Source organism: Trachypithecus francoisi, unplaced genomic scaffold, assembly GCF_009764315.1.
Source record: "Trachypithecus francoisi isolate TF-2019V2 unplaced genomic scaffold, Tfra_2.0 Lachesis_group3, whole genome shotgun sequence".
NCBI classification, from domain to species: Eukaryota; Metazoa; Chordata; class Mammalia; order Primates; family Cercopithecidae; genus Trachypithecus; species Trachypithecus francoisi.
The window spans coordinates 135,748,786-135,769,711 of NW_022681468.1; the positions used below are offsets into that span (position 1 = coordinate 135,748,786).

The following is a 20,926-nucleotide window of genomic DNA, read 5'->3' on the forward strand; positions in this document are numbered from 1 at the left end:
AAAGGCTCTAGGAAGGAGTGTTAAAGTCATGTAGAGTTAAGTATACTTTGGATTAGTTTTCTAAATTGAGGAAGAACCCATCTAACTACTATGCACAAAATAAATGCTCGAACAATAGCTGCCAAATTCAAAGCTAGAATATAAAGAGTTTGTTCATCCAAAGGAATCAGGCTTCTATACTTAATGACTGCCTCTTGTTATCTAAAAAAATAATTAGGAAAGCTTGAGCATTAGCTTTGAAATTTCACTTATTCTTATGTATTATTGATGTTATTATAGAATATCTATTCTAATATGCACAGGCAAAAGAGCCATAAACTGAAATAGCCAATTGGTGGACAGCAGGTTAATAGAGACATATGTTTAAGCATTTTCTCTGTTATTTCTAGAAAAAAAAAATATGTAGCTTTTAAAAATTTCTACTTTTGGCCTGGCGTGGTGGCTCAAGCCTGTAATCCCAGCACTTTGGTAGGCCAAGGTGGGCGGATCACGAGGTCAGGAGATCAAGACCATCCTGGCTAACACGGTGAAACCCTGTCTCTACTAAAACTACAAAACAATTAGCCGGGCGTGGTGGCAGGCACCTGTAGTCCCAGGTACTTGGGAGGCTGAGGCAGGAGAGTGGTGTGAACAGGTAGGCGGAGGTTGCAGTGATCCGAGATCACACCACTGCACTCCAGCCTGGGCGACAGAGCAAGACTCCATCTCAAAACAAAACAAAACAAACAAACAAAATTTCTACTTTTGCATTTTTGATCAGAAGAAAATTATTCATCTTGGATTGTTTAGCTCAGAGAGAGAGACAAATTCATAATTAATTTTTGTCACTGATGTACAGGTACTTTCCATTGGCCTATTCTTTATCAAACCCACATATCTTATGTTTCTAACGAAACTCTTTATTAAATAGTTACAATTTGCCATGAATTTCCAGCCCTTTGGGTTATTTGTCTTTGGCCTTATTTGTTTATCTAAAAGTCATCAGAGAAAACTATAAATTAGTTTTTATATGACTCTTTCTTTCAAGTGTGTGGCAGAAGGTCTAGTAGCATCATTGAAACACAGTAATATGCCAACCAGAGATCAATAATAGATGAGATCAAAAGAGATAATGTAAATCAAAAGCACTTTGTACAGTATAATATCCAAATGAAATGCATTATTGTTACTTTTAAAAATAATTACTTGACAGATAAGACAATATAATTACGGACAACACAACCATAACCCAACCTTAGACAGAGGGGCAAACTGGTTCTCTTCTACATAATTTAATGGGACAATTAACTAGAACTCATTTTTCGTTAGTTTTTATCAGACAAAACATCTACACTTCAGGTGAAATTAACAATTTTACCATCTTTATATGGCAGTTTACAATTTTTGTGCTTTTTTCTGAAGAAGTATCTATAGATAATATCTACAAATAATTATAGAATTTATAGATATAATCTATAAATAGAAAAGTATTGAAGTTGTTATATATGTAACTATATATAAAACATATAAAGTTATATATATTTTTGATTATATATAACTATATATAAAAATATATATATATAAATATATATAAAGTTATATATATAAAAACTTAAAACTATAGGTGTCTGCATATACATATACATACATATATAATATATACACATACATATATGTGTGTATATATACATATATATGTGTGTATATATACACATATATGTATATAATAATTTTAGTGCTCTTCCTTCTTCTCAGTTCTTTCCTTTTGCTATTTTTCTCAACAGCTCTTCCAAAACATTTCTACTCTCAAGTCAGCTACCTCACCCCCATTACCCTCCATTCTCAGCACATGATCTTATCTCCTCGACAGGAAATAGAGGTCTTTTAAACTCAAGAGTCACATTTTCTCTCCTCTCCTACAGAAACAAAAAAACCCAAATCTGATTTGTAGTATTCGATTTCTGTGACATAAATATTTCTAACAGCTGATTCCAAGCAAATGCCTTAAAAACTTCTTTCATATTTAACAATCACCATGGACATAGCTACCTGCATATATGCCTATTCCTTATGCTACCTCATACGGCTCAAATTTTATTAAATGTGTATTCCAAGTGTCTAACACACTGTTTGGAAACTAGCATACACTCAGTAAATAAAGGAAATACTTCTTGGGGGAGTCTAAGATACAATGATTGGCATAATTGAGTATTTAATTTGTCTCTGGGTTAATTTAATGTGTTATGAACTTCTTGCAAACTCCTGCCCTAAGGCCACAATTCTGAAAAATAACAGAAATAAACTGAATATAAAATGATAAATATCCTGTCGAATAAATCTTATGAAAAGACAAAATACACATGGCCCTTGGCTTTGGATTTGGAATTATTAGAAAACAAAGGCTGTATTTCCATCATTAGATAACAGAATTTAGTTAACCTACATGCCATGTGCACTTAGTGAGCATAAAGCAAGAACATGAATGCCAACTATAAATAGAAGAAATATATAAAGAGTTTCACTTTCAGATAAAGTAAAAGTGCACAGTAACTAGTGATGCTTCAGTGACATGGTTTGGCTGTGTCCTCACCCAAATCTCATCTTGAATTTTAGCTCCCATAATTCCCAAGTGTTTTGGGAGGGACCTGGTGGGAGATAACTGAATCATGAGGGCAGTTGCCCCATACTGTTCTCATGGTAGTGAATAAGTATCACGAGATCTGATGGCTTTATAAGGAGAAACCCTTTTCATTTGGTTCTCATTCTTTCTCTTGGCCTGATACCATGTAAGACCTGCCTTTCACCTTGCCATGATTGTTAGGCCTCCCCAGCCATGTGGGACTGTGAGTCCAGTAAACCTCTTTTCTTTGTAAATTACCCAGTCTTGCGTATGTCTTTATCAGCAGTTTGACAACGGACTAATACACTTGGGTAGAGGACAAAATCTTGAGGGTGAATCCTGATCTGCCACTTACTAACTGGCATGGTTTGAATGTTTGCATCCCATTGAAAGTCATATATTGAAACTTAATCCCCAATGTGATAATGTTAAAAGATGAGGCCTTTGGGAAGTGGCTAGGTCATGAAAGCAGAGCCCTCAACAATGGGATTAGTGGCTTTATAGGCTCAAGGGAGCTCACTTGCCCCTTCTACTGTGTGAAGATGCAGTGGGAAGTCAGCAGTCTGCAACCCGGAAGGTCGCCCTCAACAGGCCCTGACTGTGCTGAAACCCTCATCTTGGGCTTCCCACCTTCAGAACTGTGGGTAATAAATCTGTGTTGTTTATAAGTCACCCAGTTTATGGTACTTTTTTATGCAACTGAAATAGACTAAGATCCTAACCTTTTAGTCTTGAGCTAGTTCATTTATCTCTCTCAGCCTTAGCTTCCTCATCTGAAAAACAGTTGGAAATAGTAGTAGTGTCTCTCTTAACAGTATCAGGACTCAAAGAGATAATGCATATAGCTTTCGTAATAGTAATGGAACAAGTGTAGTGATTTCAGAATGCCAAAAAGGTGAAGGTTTAGGCATTTATTAAAGAACTTCAGGCCAGGAGTGGTGGCTTACACCTGTAATCCCAGCACTTTTGGAGGCCAAGGCGGGCGGATCGCTTGAGGTCAAGAGTTCGTAACCAGCCTGGCAAACATGGTGAAACTCCATGTCTACCAAAAAACTACAAAAAATTAGCCGGGTGTGGTGATGCACGTCTGTAGTTCCAGTTACTTAGGAAGCTGAGGCAGGAGAATGGCTTGAACCCAGCAGGCGAAGGTTGCAGTGAGCCAAGATTGTGCCACTGCACTCCAACCTGGGAGACAGAGTGGGACTTTGTCTCAAAATAAAAATAATAATAATAATTTCACATTAGTAAGAAATTTTAGGGGTTTGAGCTTCAAAATCACTTGACCGCTGAAACCACTCCTGGAAAACTCTCACTTGGACAGTTTCTGCAGTAGGCTGGATGCTCTATATCTATTTGCTAGATGAGGGCCAATGAAGGGCTTAAAGATGAAAGAAATTTGAGTTTAAAAAAAGCTAGAGAAAAATAACTTATTTATTTATTTATTTATTTATTGACATCCATAAAGCCTTACCTGAACTTGAAATTGATGGACCCAGAGAAAGTGGGTGGTTAACATCCATGGACAGCATTCAGAGGGTCTGATATTGAGGCATTTGTGTACTCCTTTCTTTCTTTAGGAGCCTCTCTGACATGGGAAATAGGTCTTTACTGCTTTTTTTCTTTATTTCCCAGTAAAAAGATGTAGGTGGGCCTGCTTTCATTGTCTCTCTGCTTTTTGCCCCCATGACATCATGTGGGTGGACATTCAGTTGCCATTCTCTACCCATTTCCTTTCAGATGTCTTACATCCAGGATAATATGAACCCTTCTTTTTTTAACATGCCTGCAGTCTTTTCAAGGAACAGACCTGCAACTCCCCCAGTCTTCAAGTTAGCAGCCTCCTTTTTCTTGTAGTATCAAAGCCACACACTCCTTATTTTTCGCAAACAACAAAGGACTGACATTTAACAGAAGGTAATTGGAGGAGCACAAATCTAACATAACATCATCTCCCATTCGTGTAGGTGAGAGCCTGTAGATAACTCTGTCACTGACAGTGGGAAAAGAGGAGAAGGTCGCCCACTTCCCAAGGAACTGCCACTTCTCTAAAATGACCAGTGTCAGGGAGTCTGGCACCAACAGCAAACAAAAAACTGTCAGGTCTTTTCTCTTCTGCCTATAGCATCCCCACCATATTCAATCATCTCATTATTGGTAAATGCAAACTTTTAGAACAAATTTGAAAACAAGCATGTTTTAAAAATAAAAAATCAGGAATGCGCTCACATAACAGTATGTTAAAGCGACTATATCTCATCGGCATTTTCTCGATGTTTTCCAGTCACCACAGAGTCAAAAGCTATCTATATTGTTTAGGGGAACAAATCAATTATAATTTAAAATGTGCTCAATTTTCAAAATACTTTGACTAAGCAAGGAAAAAGAGAAGAAACCAAGAGAGTTATGGAAGGAGGAAGATATTTTTCTTTGTATCACATTTAGTTACATAGATTTCCTCATATACTTTTCAAAAAAAATACAAAGCAAAAGAAAATTAAACATCAAAATTTTCAAAACAAGATTGATTTTTATTTCTATTTTTTCATAACCCAGACTCTGACTTCTAGGAACTTTGCTAACGCAACTAGTTCACAGTGTTGTTCAGGGCTGGCCTGGTGCTCACAGCTAGGCTACATTGTTCTTTTCTTGGACATGAGCAATTTCAAAGAGCACCAACCTTAGACATGGTCACCTGCGACAGTGTTAAACTAAGACAAACAAGGCCGCTTCCTTCTTTTTCCTAAGCATAGACAAAACATAGCACTCTGTAAACCACAAAATATCAAATATTCCCTCTTTCAACTAATATGCATGGCCATTGTTTCTTTAGGATGTATAATTGTCCTCTTTTATCCCCAGGGAATGCATTCCAAAGCCTTCAGGAATACCTGAAACCTCAGATAGTACCCAACTCTATCTTTATGGTATAGTGTTTTCTTGTTGTTGTTGTCATTGTTTTATTTTATTTTAATCTGATCACCAAGAAAGCTCCTAAGTGACTATGGGGTAAGTAGCATCTATAGGGTGGATACACTGACAAAGGGATGATTTTCCATCCAAGAAGGATAGCAGATTTAATCACGCTACTAAAAATGGTAAGCGACTTAAAACTTTTACTTTGTTTATTTCCAGAATTTCCTATTTAATATTTTTGGACCATACTGCAGGGGACTGAAACTGCAAAGTGAAACCACTAATAAGGAGGGACTACTGTAAAGCTGTGGCTTCAGTCAACTCTGCCTTCCTTCTAGGTTAGATGTTTACAGACACAAAATCATAGAATTGTCCTCACTTCCACACAACACCCCATCCAGAGTACAGCTCTGTGTTCTAGCACCGTCTTGCCAACATGCCCTACAGTCACCCTAGTGTATGTTCTCCCTCACAGTAATGAGTAATAAAACATACTGTTTGAAACTACAGGTGTGCTCCTGGTGGTCTCTAGCTGGAGGTCATTGACAAGTATTATTAACTGTTTTCACACATGATGAAAATGATGCTCAGGGAAGTTTTAAAAACATTACCGTTGCAATAAGACTGGAAGTCAGATTATTTTTAAGTAGCTCAACACTATGAAAAGACATGCATTGATATCCATTGAGTATGTTATGTAGAATACCTCTACGGCATTATGCAAGGCATATTCGTCCTCTTAGTCTCTCTCCAGCAGCCAACCCCAACACCTGAAAATGCTCCATTATTAGTCTGTTCCTTTGGGTTAAGGAACTGACGGTTGCATTCATTTCCCTTTTAGTGTTGTTGAAAATTCAATGCAATAACATGCTGGGATAGAGGTGGTAGAGATACAGAAGGGGGTCAGGGAAGTGCCTGAAGGGGAAGGGTGTGGTCCCTGGCTAGGGCTCCACCCCTGGGCCTCTGCCCAGGGACCTAAGTGAGGACAGCATTTTTGCTTTCCTCCTCAAATGTTGCATTTCCCAAGACAACCCTGGCCTGCCACGCCCCCATCCTGTGCCTATAAAAACTCTAAGGCCCTAGCCAGCAGACACGCAGGCAGCTGGATGTGGAGAGGAGCACATCAGTAGAGGAACACATAGGCGGCTGGACATCCAGATAAACACACTGGTAGAAAGAGACACAAGTGGCTGGATGTTGAGAGGACATCAAGGGGAGCACACCAGGTGGAAGAGCACAGGACAGACATCGGCCTGCCGGCAGGCCATCAACTGACAGAACATGGTGGAGTTTGGCCAGGGCAGTTAGAGGAGAGCCCAGGCCTCCAAGCCGCCTGGCTCCAGGGGAAAACCATCTCCCTTCTGGCTCCCCTATCTGCTGAGAGGTACTTCCACTCAGTAAAACCTTGCACTCATTCTCCAAACCCACCTGTGATCCAATTCGTCCAGTACACCAAGAAAGGAACCCTGAGATACAGAAAGCCTTCTGTCCTTGCGATAAGGGAGGGATCTAAATGAGCTAACACAGGCCACCTACAGGCAGCTAAACTTAAAGAGCATCCTGTAAAGAGCATCCATGCCCACTGGGGCTTCAACTGTAAACATTCACCCCTAGACACTGTTGTGGGGCTCCCTACCCATCTGTGTACTCCCCTAGAGGTCTGAGCAATGGGGCCCATCACACGCCCTGCAAGGAGGACATGGGAACTTTTCCCGTTTCAGCAGCATTGAGGATTTATTGGCGGTTGGCTGTAGATGGCGGGTCCTGAGGGGTTATCATGGTGGGGAACTCTGGGAGGCTACACTCCAGGCAGCATAGAACGTCTACAATTCAGGGGTCGCATATGTGCTTTCTCCCATATGAGAAAGTGAGACAGCACTGAAAATAAAATTCAGTAACTTTCCTTTTCTTCCCCCTAGGACTGACTTTGCAAATTTATTTGTAAGTTAGCAAAGAACACCAGGCTGAGTTCAGAGACCTGATTTCTAATCCTGCTTACACCACTCACTTGATTCTTTTTGATGAGACACTAAATCTTCTGAAATCAGCCAAAGCAGTAGACTGAGTTTCCCAATCCATTAATCTCGAAGCTCCCTTAATAGCATATGCTTATATGGAAAGATGATATTTAAAGCATAACTGGTTATTTCTAGTTGTAGTTCTTGCTCCTTCATCCATTAGTTTAACAACATTTGTTAAGTAGCCCCTTTGCTTAAATATGTGTTAAGTAGCACTGGATAAAAGGAATCCTACTTCTAAGTTTCCTGAGTACTCATTACTTAAACATATATTGTAAAACTGTTATTGAAAGAGTAAAATGTCAAAAGTTTCCAAGATACATGTTCACATCTGTTCATCTAAGTTATATATTACAAAATAAGGTTGAGTCCAGGAAAAGTACCACTTACTTTCCTTGCAGCTCTGAGAACCCAGAATAAAGCTCCTACCCACAATAGAGGCTCAATATATACAAATATTTGACTGTCTTAATATATGATTTTGAAATGTGGTAATAGGGCAACAAAGAAAGGAGAATCAATATCTAATTTGCAAACAAGAGTATGTTAGTCAGATTTTATTAATACTATGAATTTATTCATTGCTTGTCTTAGGACACATAAGTTCAACATAATGTCAGTGTGAAGCACATAGAACTAAAGAACACATCTCACAAAATGCTTCTTTGCTGAACGTTTGGTGAAATATTTTCTGGCCTCATGCAGGTGCTTGAAATTTCTAGTTAGGAATTAAAAGTAGGCAGAATGTTTATTCAGTGAGACTCTGGGATTCCTTCTTTGGAGATGTGTAAGGAAAGTGCCATGATTATTTGCATTTTTTTCCAATCTCTGTAGCTGTCTCTTTTCTACACTGAAAGGATAATCAAGGAAAATATTTTACATACGATGTCTCTTCTACATATGACTCACTCTGCAGACAACCTTCATCCCAGCCAACACGGCCTTTTTCTAGTTTAAAGCTACCACTGAGGTGCCACAGCAAGTTCCTTACGAGTTATGTTAACATAATTCAGAGTCACAACCTGCTCCTCCATTTATTATAATTAAATTATTTCACCACCAAATGCTTTTTTCAAAAAGAATAAAATGTCTTTTTAGGTGACGAGACGCAAATGAACTAATTAAAGAAAAAGCAGGTGAACTCTGGCTGCTACCACTGATTTTATTGAAGGAATATAAATCAGGTCTCTTTTCTCATTTTTCTCCCTGTTTCCATTTGATCTCCTTCTCACCACCCTGTGGCTATCAGTTTTGGGCCAAGAAGCTGGTAAAATCTGGGAACTACCATCAAGTACAATTAGCTAGAGAGGGCGTTAGATGAAGCTCTTTGGGGAATTGACTGGACATTTCCATGCATCTCTGAACCCGCAAGGAAGCATTGGAGCAGTGAGTGGGATTTCACCATCACCTGGTCTAGTTCCACTTGACTGAAGGTGCACAGGTCACAGACCCAAGACTTCATGGTAAGGAAACACCTAATTTAAATCAATTTGAAGTAACTTTACATATTCTGTCTTTTGCATGGGCCACTGGTCAGACCACATGTAGAGAATTTAATTTCTTTTAGCATGTGTATGCTGATAGACTAGAATTATTCAGAAAAGAATTATCTAAATAAACACAGTACTAGAAATCTGTAGAAAATTAGATAATTACTTTTCAGTACATGAAAAATTGTCATATTTAATAGAATTTATTAAATATTTTCTCCATAAGTAAGATATGGTTTAATGGGTAAAAATTACAAGGAAAAACACCTTGGCTTAAATTTTAATTCATGAACTAGCATTTTGAAATCATGAGTTAAACTGCCTACCAAGGGTTTAAAGTTTCCCTGGAAATATTACGAGATTGAATGGTCATTTTATAAAGAAAATTGTAGAACTTTCTTACATTTAGAGGGGGCTGAATTAGCTATACCTTCTATTGAACACTGATTTTCTTAGCTTTTTATTCTTTCCTTTTCTTCAGTGTTGGCATTCATGAAATTATCTCATATATAGTGTCATCACTGCCATTTTTGGGGGCTTAAAACAATGAATTAGAGAAATTTTTTAAGGTAATGTCACTGATTCTGTAGGGAGAATTTCAAATTTTATTGATAGTTATCATGGAAAGTTATGAAGTTAAATACACATACTTGTAGAACCTCTTTCTGATCAATATGAGAGTGTGAATTTTAGGGAAAAAGTAAAAATGGATTTAAAAAACCCCTCCCTGGCACCCAAGATGCCGAATAGGAACAGCTCCAGGCTCCAGCTCCCAGCATGAGCGACACAGAAGATGGGTGATTTCTGCATTTTCATCTGAGGTACCAGGTTCATCTCACTGGGCGTGTTGGACAGTTGGCGCTGGTCCGCAGATGCAGCCTGACCGGCAACAGCTGAATCAGGGCCGGGCATTGCCTCACCTGGGAAGCACAAGGGGGAAGGGAGTTCCTTTTCCTAACCAAAGGAAATTGAGACACACAACACCTGGAAAATTGGGTAACCTCCACCCTAATACTGTGCTTTACCAAGGGTCTTAGCAAATGGCACACCAGGAGATTATATCCCACACCTGGCCCAGAGGGTCCCATGCCCACTGAGCCTCCCTCATTGCTAGCACAGCAGTCTGAGATCTAACTGCAAGGCGGCAGCGAGGCTGGGGAAGCACCCGCCATTGCTGAGGCTTAAGTAGGTAAACAAAGCCTCCGGGAAGCTCGAATTGGGTGGAGCCCACCACAGCTCAAGGAGGCCGGCCTGCCTCTCTAGACTCCTCCTCTGGGAACAGGGCATAGCCAAACAAAAAGCAGCAGAAACCTCAGCAGAGATAAATGCCCCTGTCTGACAGCTTTGAAGAGAGCAGTGGATCTCCCAGCATGGAGGTTGAGTCTGAGAACGGACAGACTGCCTCCTCAAGTGGGTCCCTGACCCCTGAGTAACCTAACTGGGAGACATCCCCCACTAGGTGCAGACTGACACCTCACACCTCACACAGCAGGGTACACCCCTGAGACGAATCTTCCAGAGCAAGAATCAGACAGCAACACTCGCTGTTCAGCAATATTCTATCTTCTACAGCCTCTGCTGCTGATACCCAGGCAAACAGGGTCAGGAGTGGAACTCAAGCAAACTCCAACAGACCTACAGCTGAGGGTCCTGACTGTGAGAAGGAAAACTAACAAACAGAAAGGAAACCCACACCAAAACCCCATCAGTACGTCACAATCATCAAAGACAAAAGACAGATAAAACCACAAAGATGGGGAAAAAGCAGTGCAGAAAAGCTGGAAATTCAAACAATCAGAGCGCATCTCCCCCTCCAAAGGAATGCGGCTCATCGCCAGCAATGGAACAAATCTGGACAGAGAATGACTTTGACGAGTTGAGAGAAGCAGCCTTCAGTTGATCAAACTTCTCAGAGCTAAAGGAAGAACTATGTAACCAGCACAAAGAAACTAAAAACCTTAAAAAAGATTTGACGAATGGCTAACTAGAATAACCAATGTAGAGAAGTCCTTAAAAGAACTGATAGAGATGAAAACATGAGAACTACATGACAAATGTAGAAGCTTCAGTAACCAACTCGATCAACTGGAAGAAAGAGTATCAGTGATTGAAGATCAAATGAATGAAATGAAGCAAGGAGGGAAGTGTAGAGAAAAAAGAATAAAAAGAAATGAACAAAGTCTCCAAGAAATATGGGATTATGTGAAAAGACCAAATCTACATCTGACTGGTGTGCCTGACAGTGACAGGGAAAATGGAAGCAAGCTGGAAAACACTCTGCAGGATATCATCCAGGAGAACTTCCCCAACCTAGTAAAGCAGGCCAACATTCAAACTGAGGAAATACAGAGAACGCCACAAAGATACTCCTCCAGAAGAGCAACTCCAAGACACATAATTGTCAGATTCACCAAAGTTGAAATGAAGGAAAAAATGTTAATGGCAGCCAGAGAGAAAGGTCGGGTTACCCACAAAGGGAAGCCCATCAGACTAACAGCAGATCTCTTGGCAGAAACTCTCCAAGCCAGAAGAGAGTGGGGACCAATATTCAACATTCTTAAAGAAAAGAATTTTCAACCCAGAATTTCACATCCAGCCAAACTAATTTTCATAAGTGAAAGAGAAATAAAATCCTTTACAGATAAGCAAATGCTTAGAGATTTTTCCACCACCAGGCCTGCCCTACAAGAGATCCTGAAGGAAGCACTAAACATGGAAAGGAACAACAGGTACCAGCCATTGCAAAAACATGTCAAAATGTAAAGTCCATTGATGCTAGGAAGAAACTGCATCAACTAGCTGACAAAATAACCAGCTAATATCATAATGACAGGATCAAGTTCACATATAATATTAACCTTAAATGTAAATGGACTAAATGGTCCAATTAAAAGACACAGACTGGCAAATTGGATAAAGAGTCAAGACCCATCCGTTTGCTGTGTTCAGGAGACCCATCTCACATGCAGAGACACACATAGGCTCAAAATAAAGGGATGGAGGAAGATCTACCAAGCAAATGGAAAACAAAAAAAAGCAGGGGTTGCAATCCTAGTCTCTGGTAAAACAGACTTTAAACCAACAAAGATCAAAAGAGACAAAGAAGGCCATTACATAATGGTAAAGGGATCAATTCATCAGGAAGAGCTAACTATCCTAAATATACATGCGCCCAATACAGGAGCACCCAGATTCATAAAGCAAGTCTTTAGAGACTTACAAAGAGACTTAGACTTCCATGCAATAATAATGGGAGACTTTAACATCCCACTGTCAACATTAGACAGATCAATGAGACAGAAAGTTAACAAGGATATCCAGGAATTGAACTCAACTCTGCACCAAGCAGACCTAGTAGACATCTAGAGAACTCTCCACCCCAAATCAACAGAATATACATTCTTCTCAGCACCACATCACACTTATTCCATAATTGACCACATAGTTGGAAAGCACTCTTCAGCAAATGTAAAAGAACAGAAATTATAACAAACTGTCTCTCAGACCACAGTGCAATCAAACTAGAACTCGGGACTAAGAAACTCAATCAAAACCACTCAACTACATGGAAACTGAACAACCTGCTCCTGAATGACTACTGGGTACATAACAAAATGAAGGCAGAAATAAAGATGTTCTTTGAAACCAATGAGAACAAAGATACAACATACCAGAATCTTTGGGACACATTTAAAGCAGTGTGTAGAGGGAAATTTATAGCACTAAATGCCCACAAGAGAAAGCAGGAAAGATCCAAAATTGACACCCTAACATCACAACTAAAAGAACTAGAGAAGCAAGAGCAAACACATTCAAAAGCTAGCAGAAGGCAAGAAATAACTAAGATCAGAGCAGAACTGAAGGAGATAGAGACACAAAAAACCCTCCAAAAAATCAATGAATCCAGGAGTTGGTTTTTTGAAAAGATCAACAAAATTGACAGACCGCTAGCAAGACTAATAAAGAAGAAAAGAGAGAGGAATCAAATAGATGTAATAAAAAATGATAAGGGGATATCACCACCGACCCCACAGAAATACAAACTACCATCAGAGAATACTATAAACACCTCTATGCAAATAAACTAGAAAACCTAGAAGAAATGGATAATTTCCTGGACACTTACACTCTCCCAAGACTAAACCAGGAAGAAGTGGAATCCCTGAATAGACCAATAGTAGGCTCTGAAATTGAGGCGATAATTAATAGCACACCAACCAAAAAAAGTCCAGGACCAGATGGATTCACAGCTGAATTCTACCAGAGGTACAAGGTGGAGTTTGTACCATTCCTTCTGAAACTATTTCAATCAATAGAAAAAGAGGGAATCCCCCTAACTCATTTTAAGAGGCCAACATCATGCTGATACCAAGCCTGACAGAGACACAACAAAAAAAGGGAATTTTAGACTAATATCTCTGATGAACATTGATGCCAAAATCCTCAATAAAATACTGGCAAACCGAATCAAGCACATCAAAAAGCTTATCCACCATGATCAAGTGGGTTTCATCCCTGGGATGCAAGGCTGGTTCAACATATGCAAATCAATAAACGTAATCCAGCATATAAACAGAATCAAAGACAAAAACCACATGATTATCTCAATAGATGCAGAAAAGGCTTTTGACAAAATTCAACAGCCCTTTACGCTAAAAACTCTCAATAAATTCAGTATTGATGAAATGTATCTCAAAATAATAAGAGCTACTTATGACAAATCCACAGCCAATATCATACTGAATGGGTAAAAACTGGAAGCATTCCCTTTGAAAACTGGCACAAGACAGGGATGCCCTCTCTCACCACTCCTATTCAACGTAAGTGTAGGAAGTTCTGGCTAGGGCAATCAGGCAAGAGAAAGAAATAAACATATTCAGTTAACAAAAGAAGAAGTCAAATTGTCCCTGTTTGCAGATGACACGATTGTATATTTAGAAAACCCCATCGTCTCAGCCCAAAATCTCCTTAAACTGATAAGCAATTTCAGCAAAGTCTCAGGATACAAAATCAATGTGCAAAAATCACAAGCATTCTTATACACCAGTAGCAAACAAACAGAGAGCCAAATCATAACTGAACTCCCGTTCACAATAGCTTCAAAGGGAATAAAATACCTAGGAATCCAACTTACAAGGGATGTAAAGGACCTCTTCAAGGAGAACTACAAACCACTGCTCAGTGAAATAAAAGAGGACACAGACAAATTGAAGAACATAGCATGCTCATGGATAGGAAGAATCAATATTGTGAAAATGGCCATACTGCCCAAGGTAATTTATACATTCAATGCCATCCCCATCAAGCTACCAATGAGTTTCTTCACAGAATTGGAAAAAACTGCTTTAAAGTTCATATGGAACCAAAAAAGAGCCCGCATTGCCAAGACAATCCTAACCCAAAAGAACAAAGCTGGAGGCATCACGCTACCTGACTTCAAACTATACTACAAGGCTACAGTAACCAAAACAGCATGGTACTGGTACCAAAACAGAAATATAGACCAATGGAACAGAACAGAGCCCTCAGAAATAATACCACACATCTACAGCCATCTGATCTTTGATAAACCTGACAAAAACAAGAAATGGGGAAAGGATTCCCTATTTAATAAATGGTGCTGGGAAAATTGGCTAGCCACAAGTAGAAAGCTGAAACAGGATCATTTCCTTACTCCTTATACAAAAATTAATTCAAGATGGATTAGAGACTTAAACATTAGACCTAAAACCATAAAAACCCTAGAAGAAATGCTAGGTAATACCATTCAGGACATAGGCATGGGCAAGGACTTCATGTCTAAAACACCAAAAGCAATGGCAACAAAAGCCAAAATTGACAAATGGGATCTAATTAAACTAAAGAGCTTCTGCACAGCAAAAGAAACTACCATCAGAGTGAACAGGCAACCTACAGAATGGGAGAAAATTTTTGCAATCTACTCATCTGACAAAGGGCTAATATCCAGAATCTTTAAAGAACTCAATCAAATTTTCAAGAAAAAAGCAAATGACCCCATCAAAAAGTGGGCAAAGGATATGAACAGACACTTCTCAACAGAAGACATTCATACAGCGAACAGACACATGAAAAAATGCTCATCATTACTTGCCATCAGAGAAATGCAAATCAAAACCACAATGAGATACCATCTCTCACCAGTTAGAATGGCAATCATTAAAAAATCAGAAAACAACCGGTGCTGGAGAGGATGTGGAGAAATAGGAACACTTTTACACTGTTGGTGGGACTGTAAACTAGTTCGACCATTGTGGAAAACAGTGTGGTGATTCCTCAAGGATCTAGAACTAGAAATACCATTTGACTCAGTCATCCCATTACTGGAAATACACCCAAAGGATTATAAGTCATGCTGCTATAAAGACACATGCACCCGTATGTTTATTGTGGCACTATTCACAATAGCAAAGACTTGGAATCAACCCAAATGCCCATCAGTGACAGACTGGATTAAGAAAATGTGGCACATATACACCATGGAATACTATAGAGTCATAAAAAGGGATGAGTTTGTGTCCTTTGTAGGGACATGAATGCGGCTGGAAACCATCATTCTCAGCAAACTATCACAAGAACAGAAAACCAAACACCGCATGTTCTCACTCATAAGTGGGAATTGAACAATGAGATCACTTGGACACAGGAAGGGGATCATCACACACCGGGTCCTATTGTGCGGGGGGTGGTGGGGGGAGATATAGCATTAGGAGATATACCTAATATAAATGACATGTTAATGGGTGCAGCACACCAACATGGCACATGTATACATATGTAACAAACCTGCGCGTTGTGCACATGTACCCTAGAACTTAAAGTATAATAAAAAATAAATAAATAAAATAATAATCCTAGCCAAAAAAAAAAAAAAAAACCCTCCCTGTGACATGCATACCCACCTTCATTGTTCTGCACTATTTTTGATTCTTCCAATTTACATGTGCATTTTAATGAATGTCAATGAAAATTTTGAATTGCATAATTTATCTAACAAATATGGAATAATAAGTGTTGTTTTGAGAAATGGAAATAGATGATGAACATGTTTCTAAAGTTTAATGAATGGCTAGCATCTGTCCTTTCTGAAAGACTAGAAGAATGAATTCATTTCTTAGGTATGAATAGCATCATTTTTTTCTCTAAGGAATTTAAGCCATTTTTTTTTTAGATGACAGTGTGTTTTCTATTTTCTTAAATGTCATTGCCCTAATATGCTTATTTCTTAAGATGCCTGTACACAATTCACTTTTTAAACAATTGGGCTGAATATTAATTGGATTATGAGATTTTGCATGTAAATTCAATGAGTAATATCAAGTCAATCCCCCTTCCTTTAAAATATTTATTCTTAACTATACTTCTTATTTTTCAAACAAAGAACACCACTTGTTTTGCTTTAAAAAATGCACTTGTTAACCATTAACATAGCCTCAATCTGATCTGATCTTGTATGGAGAATACAAATCAGGTAGAGAAAACTTTAGAATGTATATGATCGTGACTACAAGTCAGCTGTGACAGCAATTCTGATTTAATCGTTCACATTTTCCTGTTCCCCTCCCTTCAGTGTCAAGCTATCTATATGTCTTACATTGACTACATCCATATAAACAATAAATAGAGGGCACAATATTTAGATGTGAAAAAAATATGATTTGCAAATGAACATCATGTTGAAATACAATTTTTTGGCAATTTTTAAGCAACACTACCAAATAGAGTAGTGAAAAGTCAATTATGTGTATTTTAGAATGTGATGCATCAGCATTTCTAGACCTAAAGTAGCAAATAAAGGATTTTTTTGAAAATAAAAAATTTAAGGTAACTTATAAAAATCAAAGTGGCATGTACTCATTCAAGAGTGTGAAAGGATGGAAAGTCATTAATATTTATTGAGCATCTACCATGTTCCAGGCTCTTAGCTGAGACTATTACGTTTAGCCTTTCCAATAACCCTGTAAGGTAAATTTTGTTATTTCTGCCCATACAGTGGAGAAAAGTAAAGCCTCAAGAAGTTAAAATATTTTCTCAAAGTCACATACCTGGTAAGTTACATTTGTTGTTGACATTCAAAGCCAAGCCATCCCATTTCCAAGGCCTGTGCAGGAACTGTAGAAGGACATGGATCCTGCCAGACAGGCACCAGATAGGCTTGAAAAAAGAATTCCAGTTGCTGCTAATGCAGGAGCATGTCTTAAGCCCTGTTTGGGGAACCTGATTTTACATATTCCCACTTACCTCATGGAACTATTATGATGTACGAGTAAGAAAATAGATAGGAAGTCACTTTGAAGGTTTATACTGGATGAGAGTGCAATTTCACTCCAGGTACTCACCCTGAGGATTCTAACAGCGCCTAGCTCAACACTGTCAGACTGCATCATCAACTATGATTTGATGGACATTACGGTGTGTCTTTGTGTAAGTGGTGGGAGGGGAGCGGGTAGGATTTGTTGACAACCGGCAAGAGTTGAAGTGATTAAACATGAAACAGATGGAATAAGGCAGGCTCTACCTACCACTTTGTCAGCCAAACCAAGTACTCACTCTGCAAGCAGTCAGCGTTTAGCAGGTCCTGACACTTTTCGTGGCATTTCACTCCACACTCCAGACACTTCATGCCTTGCCTTGCAATGCCCCACAGGAGCCCTTCACACTCATAACAGTAGGTGGGCGTGGTAGCTGTCCAGACCTCAAAATTGTGTGGGGTGGTAGAAGACATAGGGTAGATCAATGCCTGCAAGGTCTTCTTGAAGACGTGCATTTTCTGTGAACATGAGAGAAGTTACCAGTGTACTGCCAAGTCAGTGGATTTGAATTGTTTCATAGTAAAACAAACCATTTTATCACTTTTCTCTGAAAATGCTATTTTGAGAGAGCCCCTTGATCATTGATTCAAGTCATGACAGTAAGCATAATAACTCTGCTAACTTATTCTTCTCTCAATGTTTTAGGGCCCGATTCAGTTATCTGTACACAAAGAACTCCCTGATCTTCCAGACTGGACTGGGCTCCAGTGTCTGCAGCTTCTTTCCCAGCAGCACACAGGTCTAATGACTTGAGGATGTCTAAGTTCCTGCTTTGCTATAAACCCCACACCTCTTTTACTTTCTACCCAGGTGGTTATTTCCTGACTCCCTTGCCCTCCCTCATACTTCACCCCTCCTCAGCCCCAAGGAATGCTTCTGTAATTCAATCTGCAGGAAATTTGCTTTCAGCAGCTATCACCTGGGAAGGATCATATCACCTAATTCATAAGAAAGCATCAGTAGTAGATAAGGTCAAATGAGGCACTCTCCCATGGTGATTTATATATATATATATATTTTTTTTTGAGACGGAGTCTCGCTCTGTCGCCCAGGCTGGAGTACAGTGGCCAGATCTCAGCTCACTGCAAGCTCCGCCTCCCGGATTTACGCCATTCTCCTGCCTCAGCCTCCCGAGTAGCTGGGACTACAGGCGCCCGCCACCTCGTCCGGCTAGTTTTTTGTATTTTTTTTTTTTAGTAGAGACGGGGTTTCACGGTGTTAGCCAGGATGGTCTCGATCTCCTGACCTCGTGATCCGCCCGTCTCGGCCTCCCAAAGTGTGATTTATATTTTAAAAGGAAATAGTTTCTAATAGCACATGGAAGGACTCTCTAATGATAAGTGAGGTGAAAAAAATATATTGAACAAGTAGCTAGGAGATCTGAGTTCTCCTAGGCCCAACCACATGATATTTAGAAGGGGCCTCTATAAGCAGGAACTGTCTTCCATGTTTTCCTTCTTAGTGCCTAAACAGCTTATCACTGTCCCTGGAACATAGTAGAGGTACATTTCTTTTAAAGAATAAACGTTCTGCCACTTATGAATCTTGTAATCTACAGAGAGATGTAAGGGCTCTAAGACTCACTCTCCTCCTCTGCTCTGCTTAAAATGATATTACTTTGAAGATCAAATTATATAATGATAACAGAAGTAGTCTATAGGCTTCAAAACACCAAATAAACACTTAGTATTGATGCTGGATTAAAACAAAACAAAACAAAACAAAAAACACCACCAACAATAAACACAGGCCAATAGAAAAGAGAATTGGTTAAATGGGTCCTTTTCTATGCTTCTCATATCCCACAAAGCAGGTGACTTCCTGAGAGAAAGACCAGCACTCTCAGAGGTTACATTTACAGATAATTTCACACAACTGCCTGATGCATAATGAATGGATATTTACATAAACCCTGTAGGAGTCTAGCTGATAAGTCATACTAGAAGCATTTATATTTTGCATTAATTATCCTCAAATCTCATTTCCGAATATTTTCCCACAGTGTTGAAATGACTAACTTTCAATTCCACTGTATGGTAACAGCATATTTCCCTTTATTATTACATTACTCTCACTCTGTGTTTTCCCAGAATATGTTTGGTAATGGTACTGGGAGGTCCCCTACCAGGGAACGAAGCCTCAGTAAAAATGTTTCTAATTTTGAATGGTTAGCTCCATCCTTGCTATCAGATAAGGGACTGTTCAATCCAGAGCTCTTTATACTTCAAGTGAGTCTACAGAGCAGCAATATGGTCAAATTTGGGCATCACTCAAGTGGAAGACCCTAATATTAGGGTTTATTCAGATAGAACAACTGGATCCATCACCTTTCAATAAAGAGTGTCTGAAACAAGTAAATCTCCTGGCTTCATTTCATAATGAATATGTCTTATAAAGAACTGTTAAGAGTTCTTTGAGAATTAGAAGCATGTATTATTCACCTTTGCCTCCTCTTTAATACCTAGCATAGTGAGTATCTTCACTATCATTAAAACAAATGAAATAATCCTTGGCATAACAGATTTTTCATTAGCTACCCACAGACAGAGTCTCCTGTTCTAATTGGGCTGAGGGGCTGTGTGTGTTTGTGTGTGTAATGTAGCATTTGTGGTCTAGAAGAAAAATTAGGAAGGGAATTAATTTATATACTTGCAGTTGCATCAGGCAACTCATTTGTTTTAATGGAAATAAAATAATAAAAATAGAATAATAAAATATTCTAATTACATGGAATACTGAGTGGGAATAAAACAGAGTCTGCTAATGAACACAAGAAAAGTAAGTAACGTACCTTACATAAATATGGAAAGTAGAGTTGGGAATAAGGTTGTTTTTGAACATGAACTTATTCACATATTTCAAGATTAAGTAAATGATTAATATATATGATCTAATTCCCTACGTCCACTTTGCTTTTACTGAAGTCGAGTGATAGATAGTCAGTACTCTAAGTCCATAGGTTATAGTAGGAGTAATAAAAAGAAATAACCCTGCTAAAAAATTAAACACACTGGAGGAAAACAAGTAAAAGTTCTGAATAAACAGCTGAGCAGATTTCATTAAAATGTTTTGTTTGGTTTGGCTAAGGAGCCATAATTCATTTCTTGCAAAGGGAGAGTGAAGCTAATTTCTGAAAATAAGAAACATGAAACATTTACTAGACAGCCCATTGAAAAGCAATTGAATGGGGCACTGAAATAAATGCCAATATTTAAAAGTTATTAAAGTTAGAGAAAAACATTAAACATTAGACAACCTACCAGAGGGTATATATCCCTTCTAATAAGGGCTCATCACTTTAGGGAATGACGAGTCCTTTTCATTCTTGACTTTCGGGGGTATGGGCATGTATTTATCAAAGCTGAAAATTACGCTAAAATAAATGCCATATGAAAACATTCTTTTTTCAGCAAAGTATATTCTGAGTTGATAGTTTAGGAACATGAAATAGGTAGGAAAATCATATAAAAATCATCTCATAATAGAGGATTCTGGTATTTCAGGGTGATAATGCATCTTGGAGAAAGCTGTTTTCTCGGCAGCAAAATCAGGCAAGATGAAATAAGATTATAAGAA

The 20,926-nt window shown here is 38.7% G+C and overlaps 1 protein-coding gene across 2 annotated transcripts in view; it reads right to left on the bottom strand.

The window, feature by feature from the left end:
• Nucleotides 1–20,926, bottom strand: part of UNC13C (unc-13 homolog C) — a 670,888-nt gene that overhangs the window by 377,110 nt on the left and 272,852 nt on the right. For both annotated transcript variants that reach the window (XR_004431983.1, XM_033190063.1), the window contains exon 8: nucleotides 17,589–17,808. Coding sequence is in view for 1 of the 2 variants with exons in the window: in XM_033190063.1 (XP_033045954.1) it covers nucleotides 17,589–17,808 (220 nt within the window). In the remaining variant the exon portion in view is untranslated. The remainder of the gene's footprint in view (nucleotides 1–17,588; nucleotides 17,809–20,926) is intronic.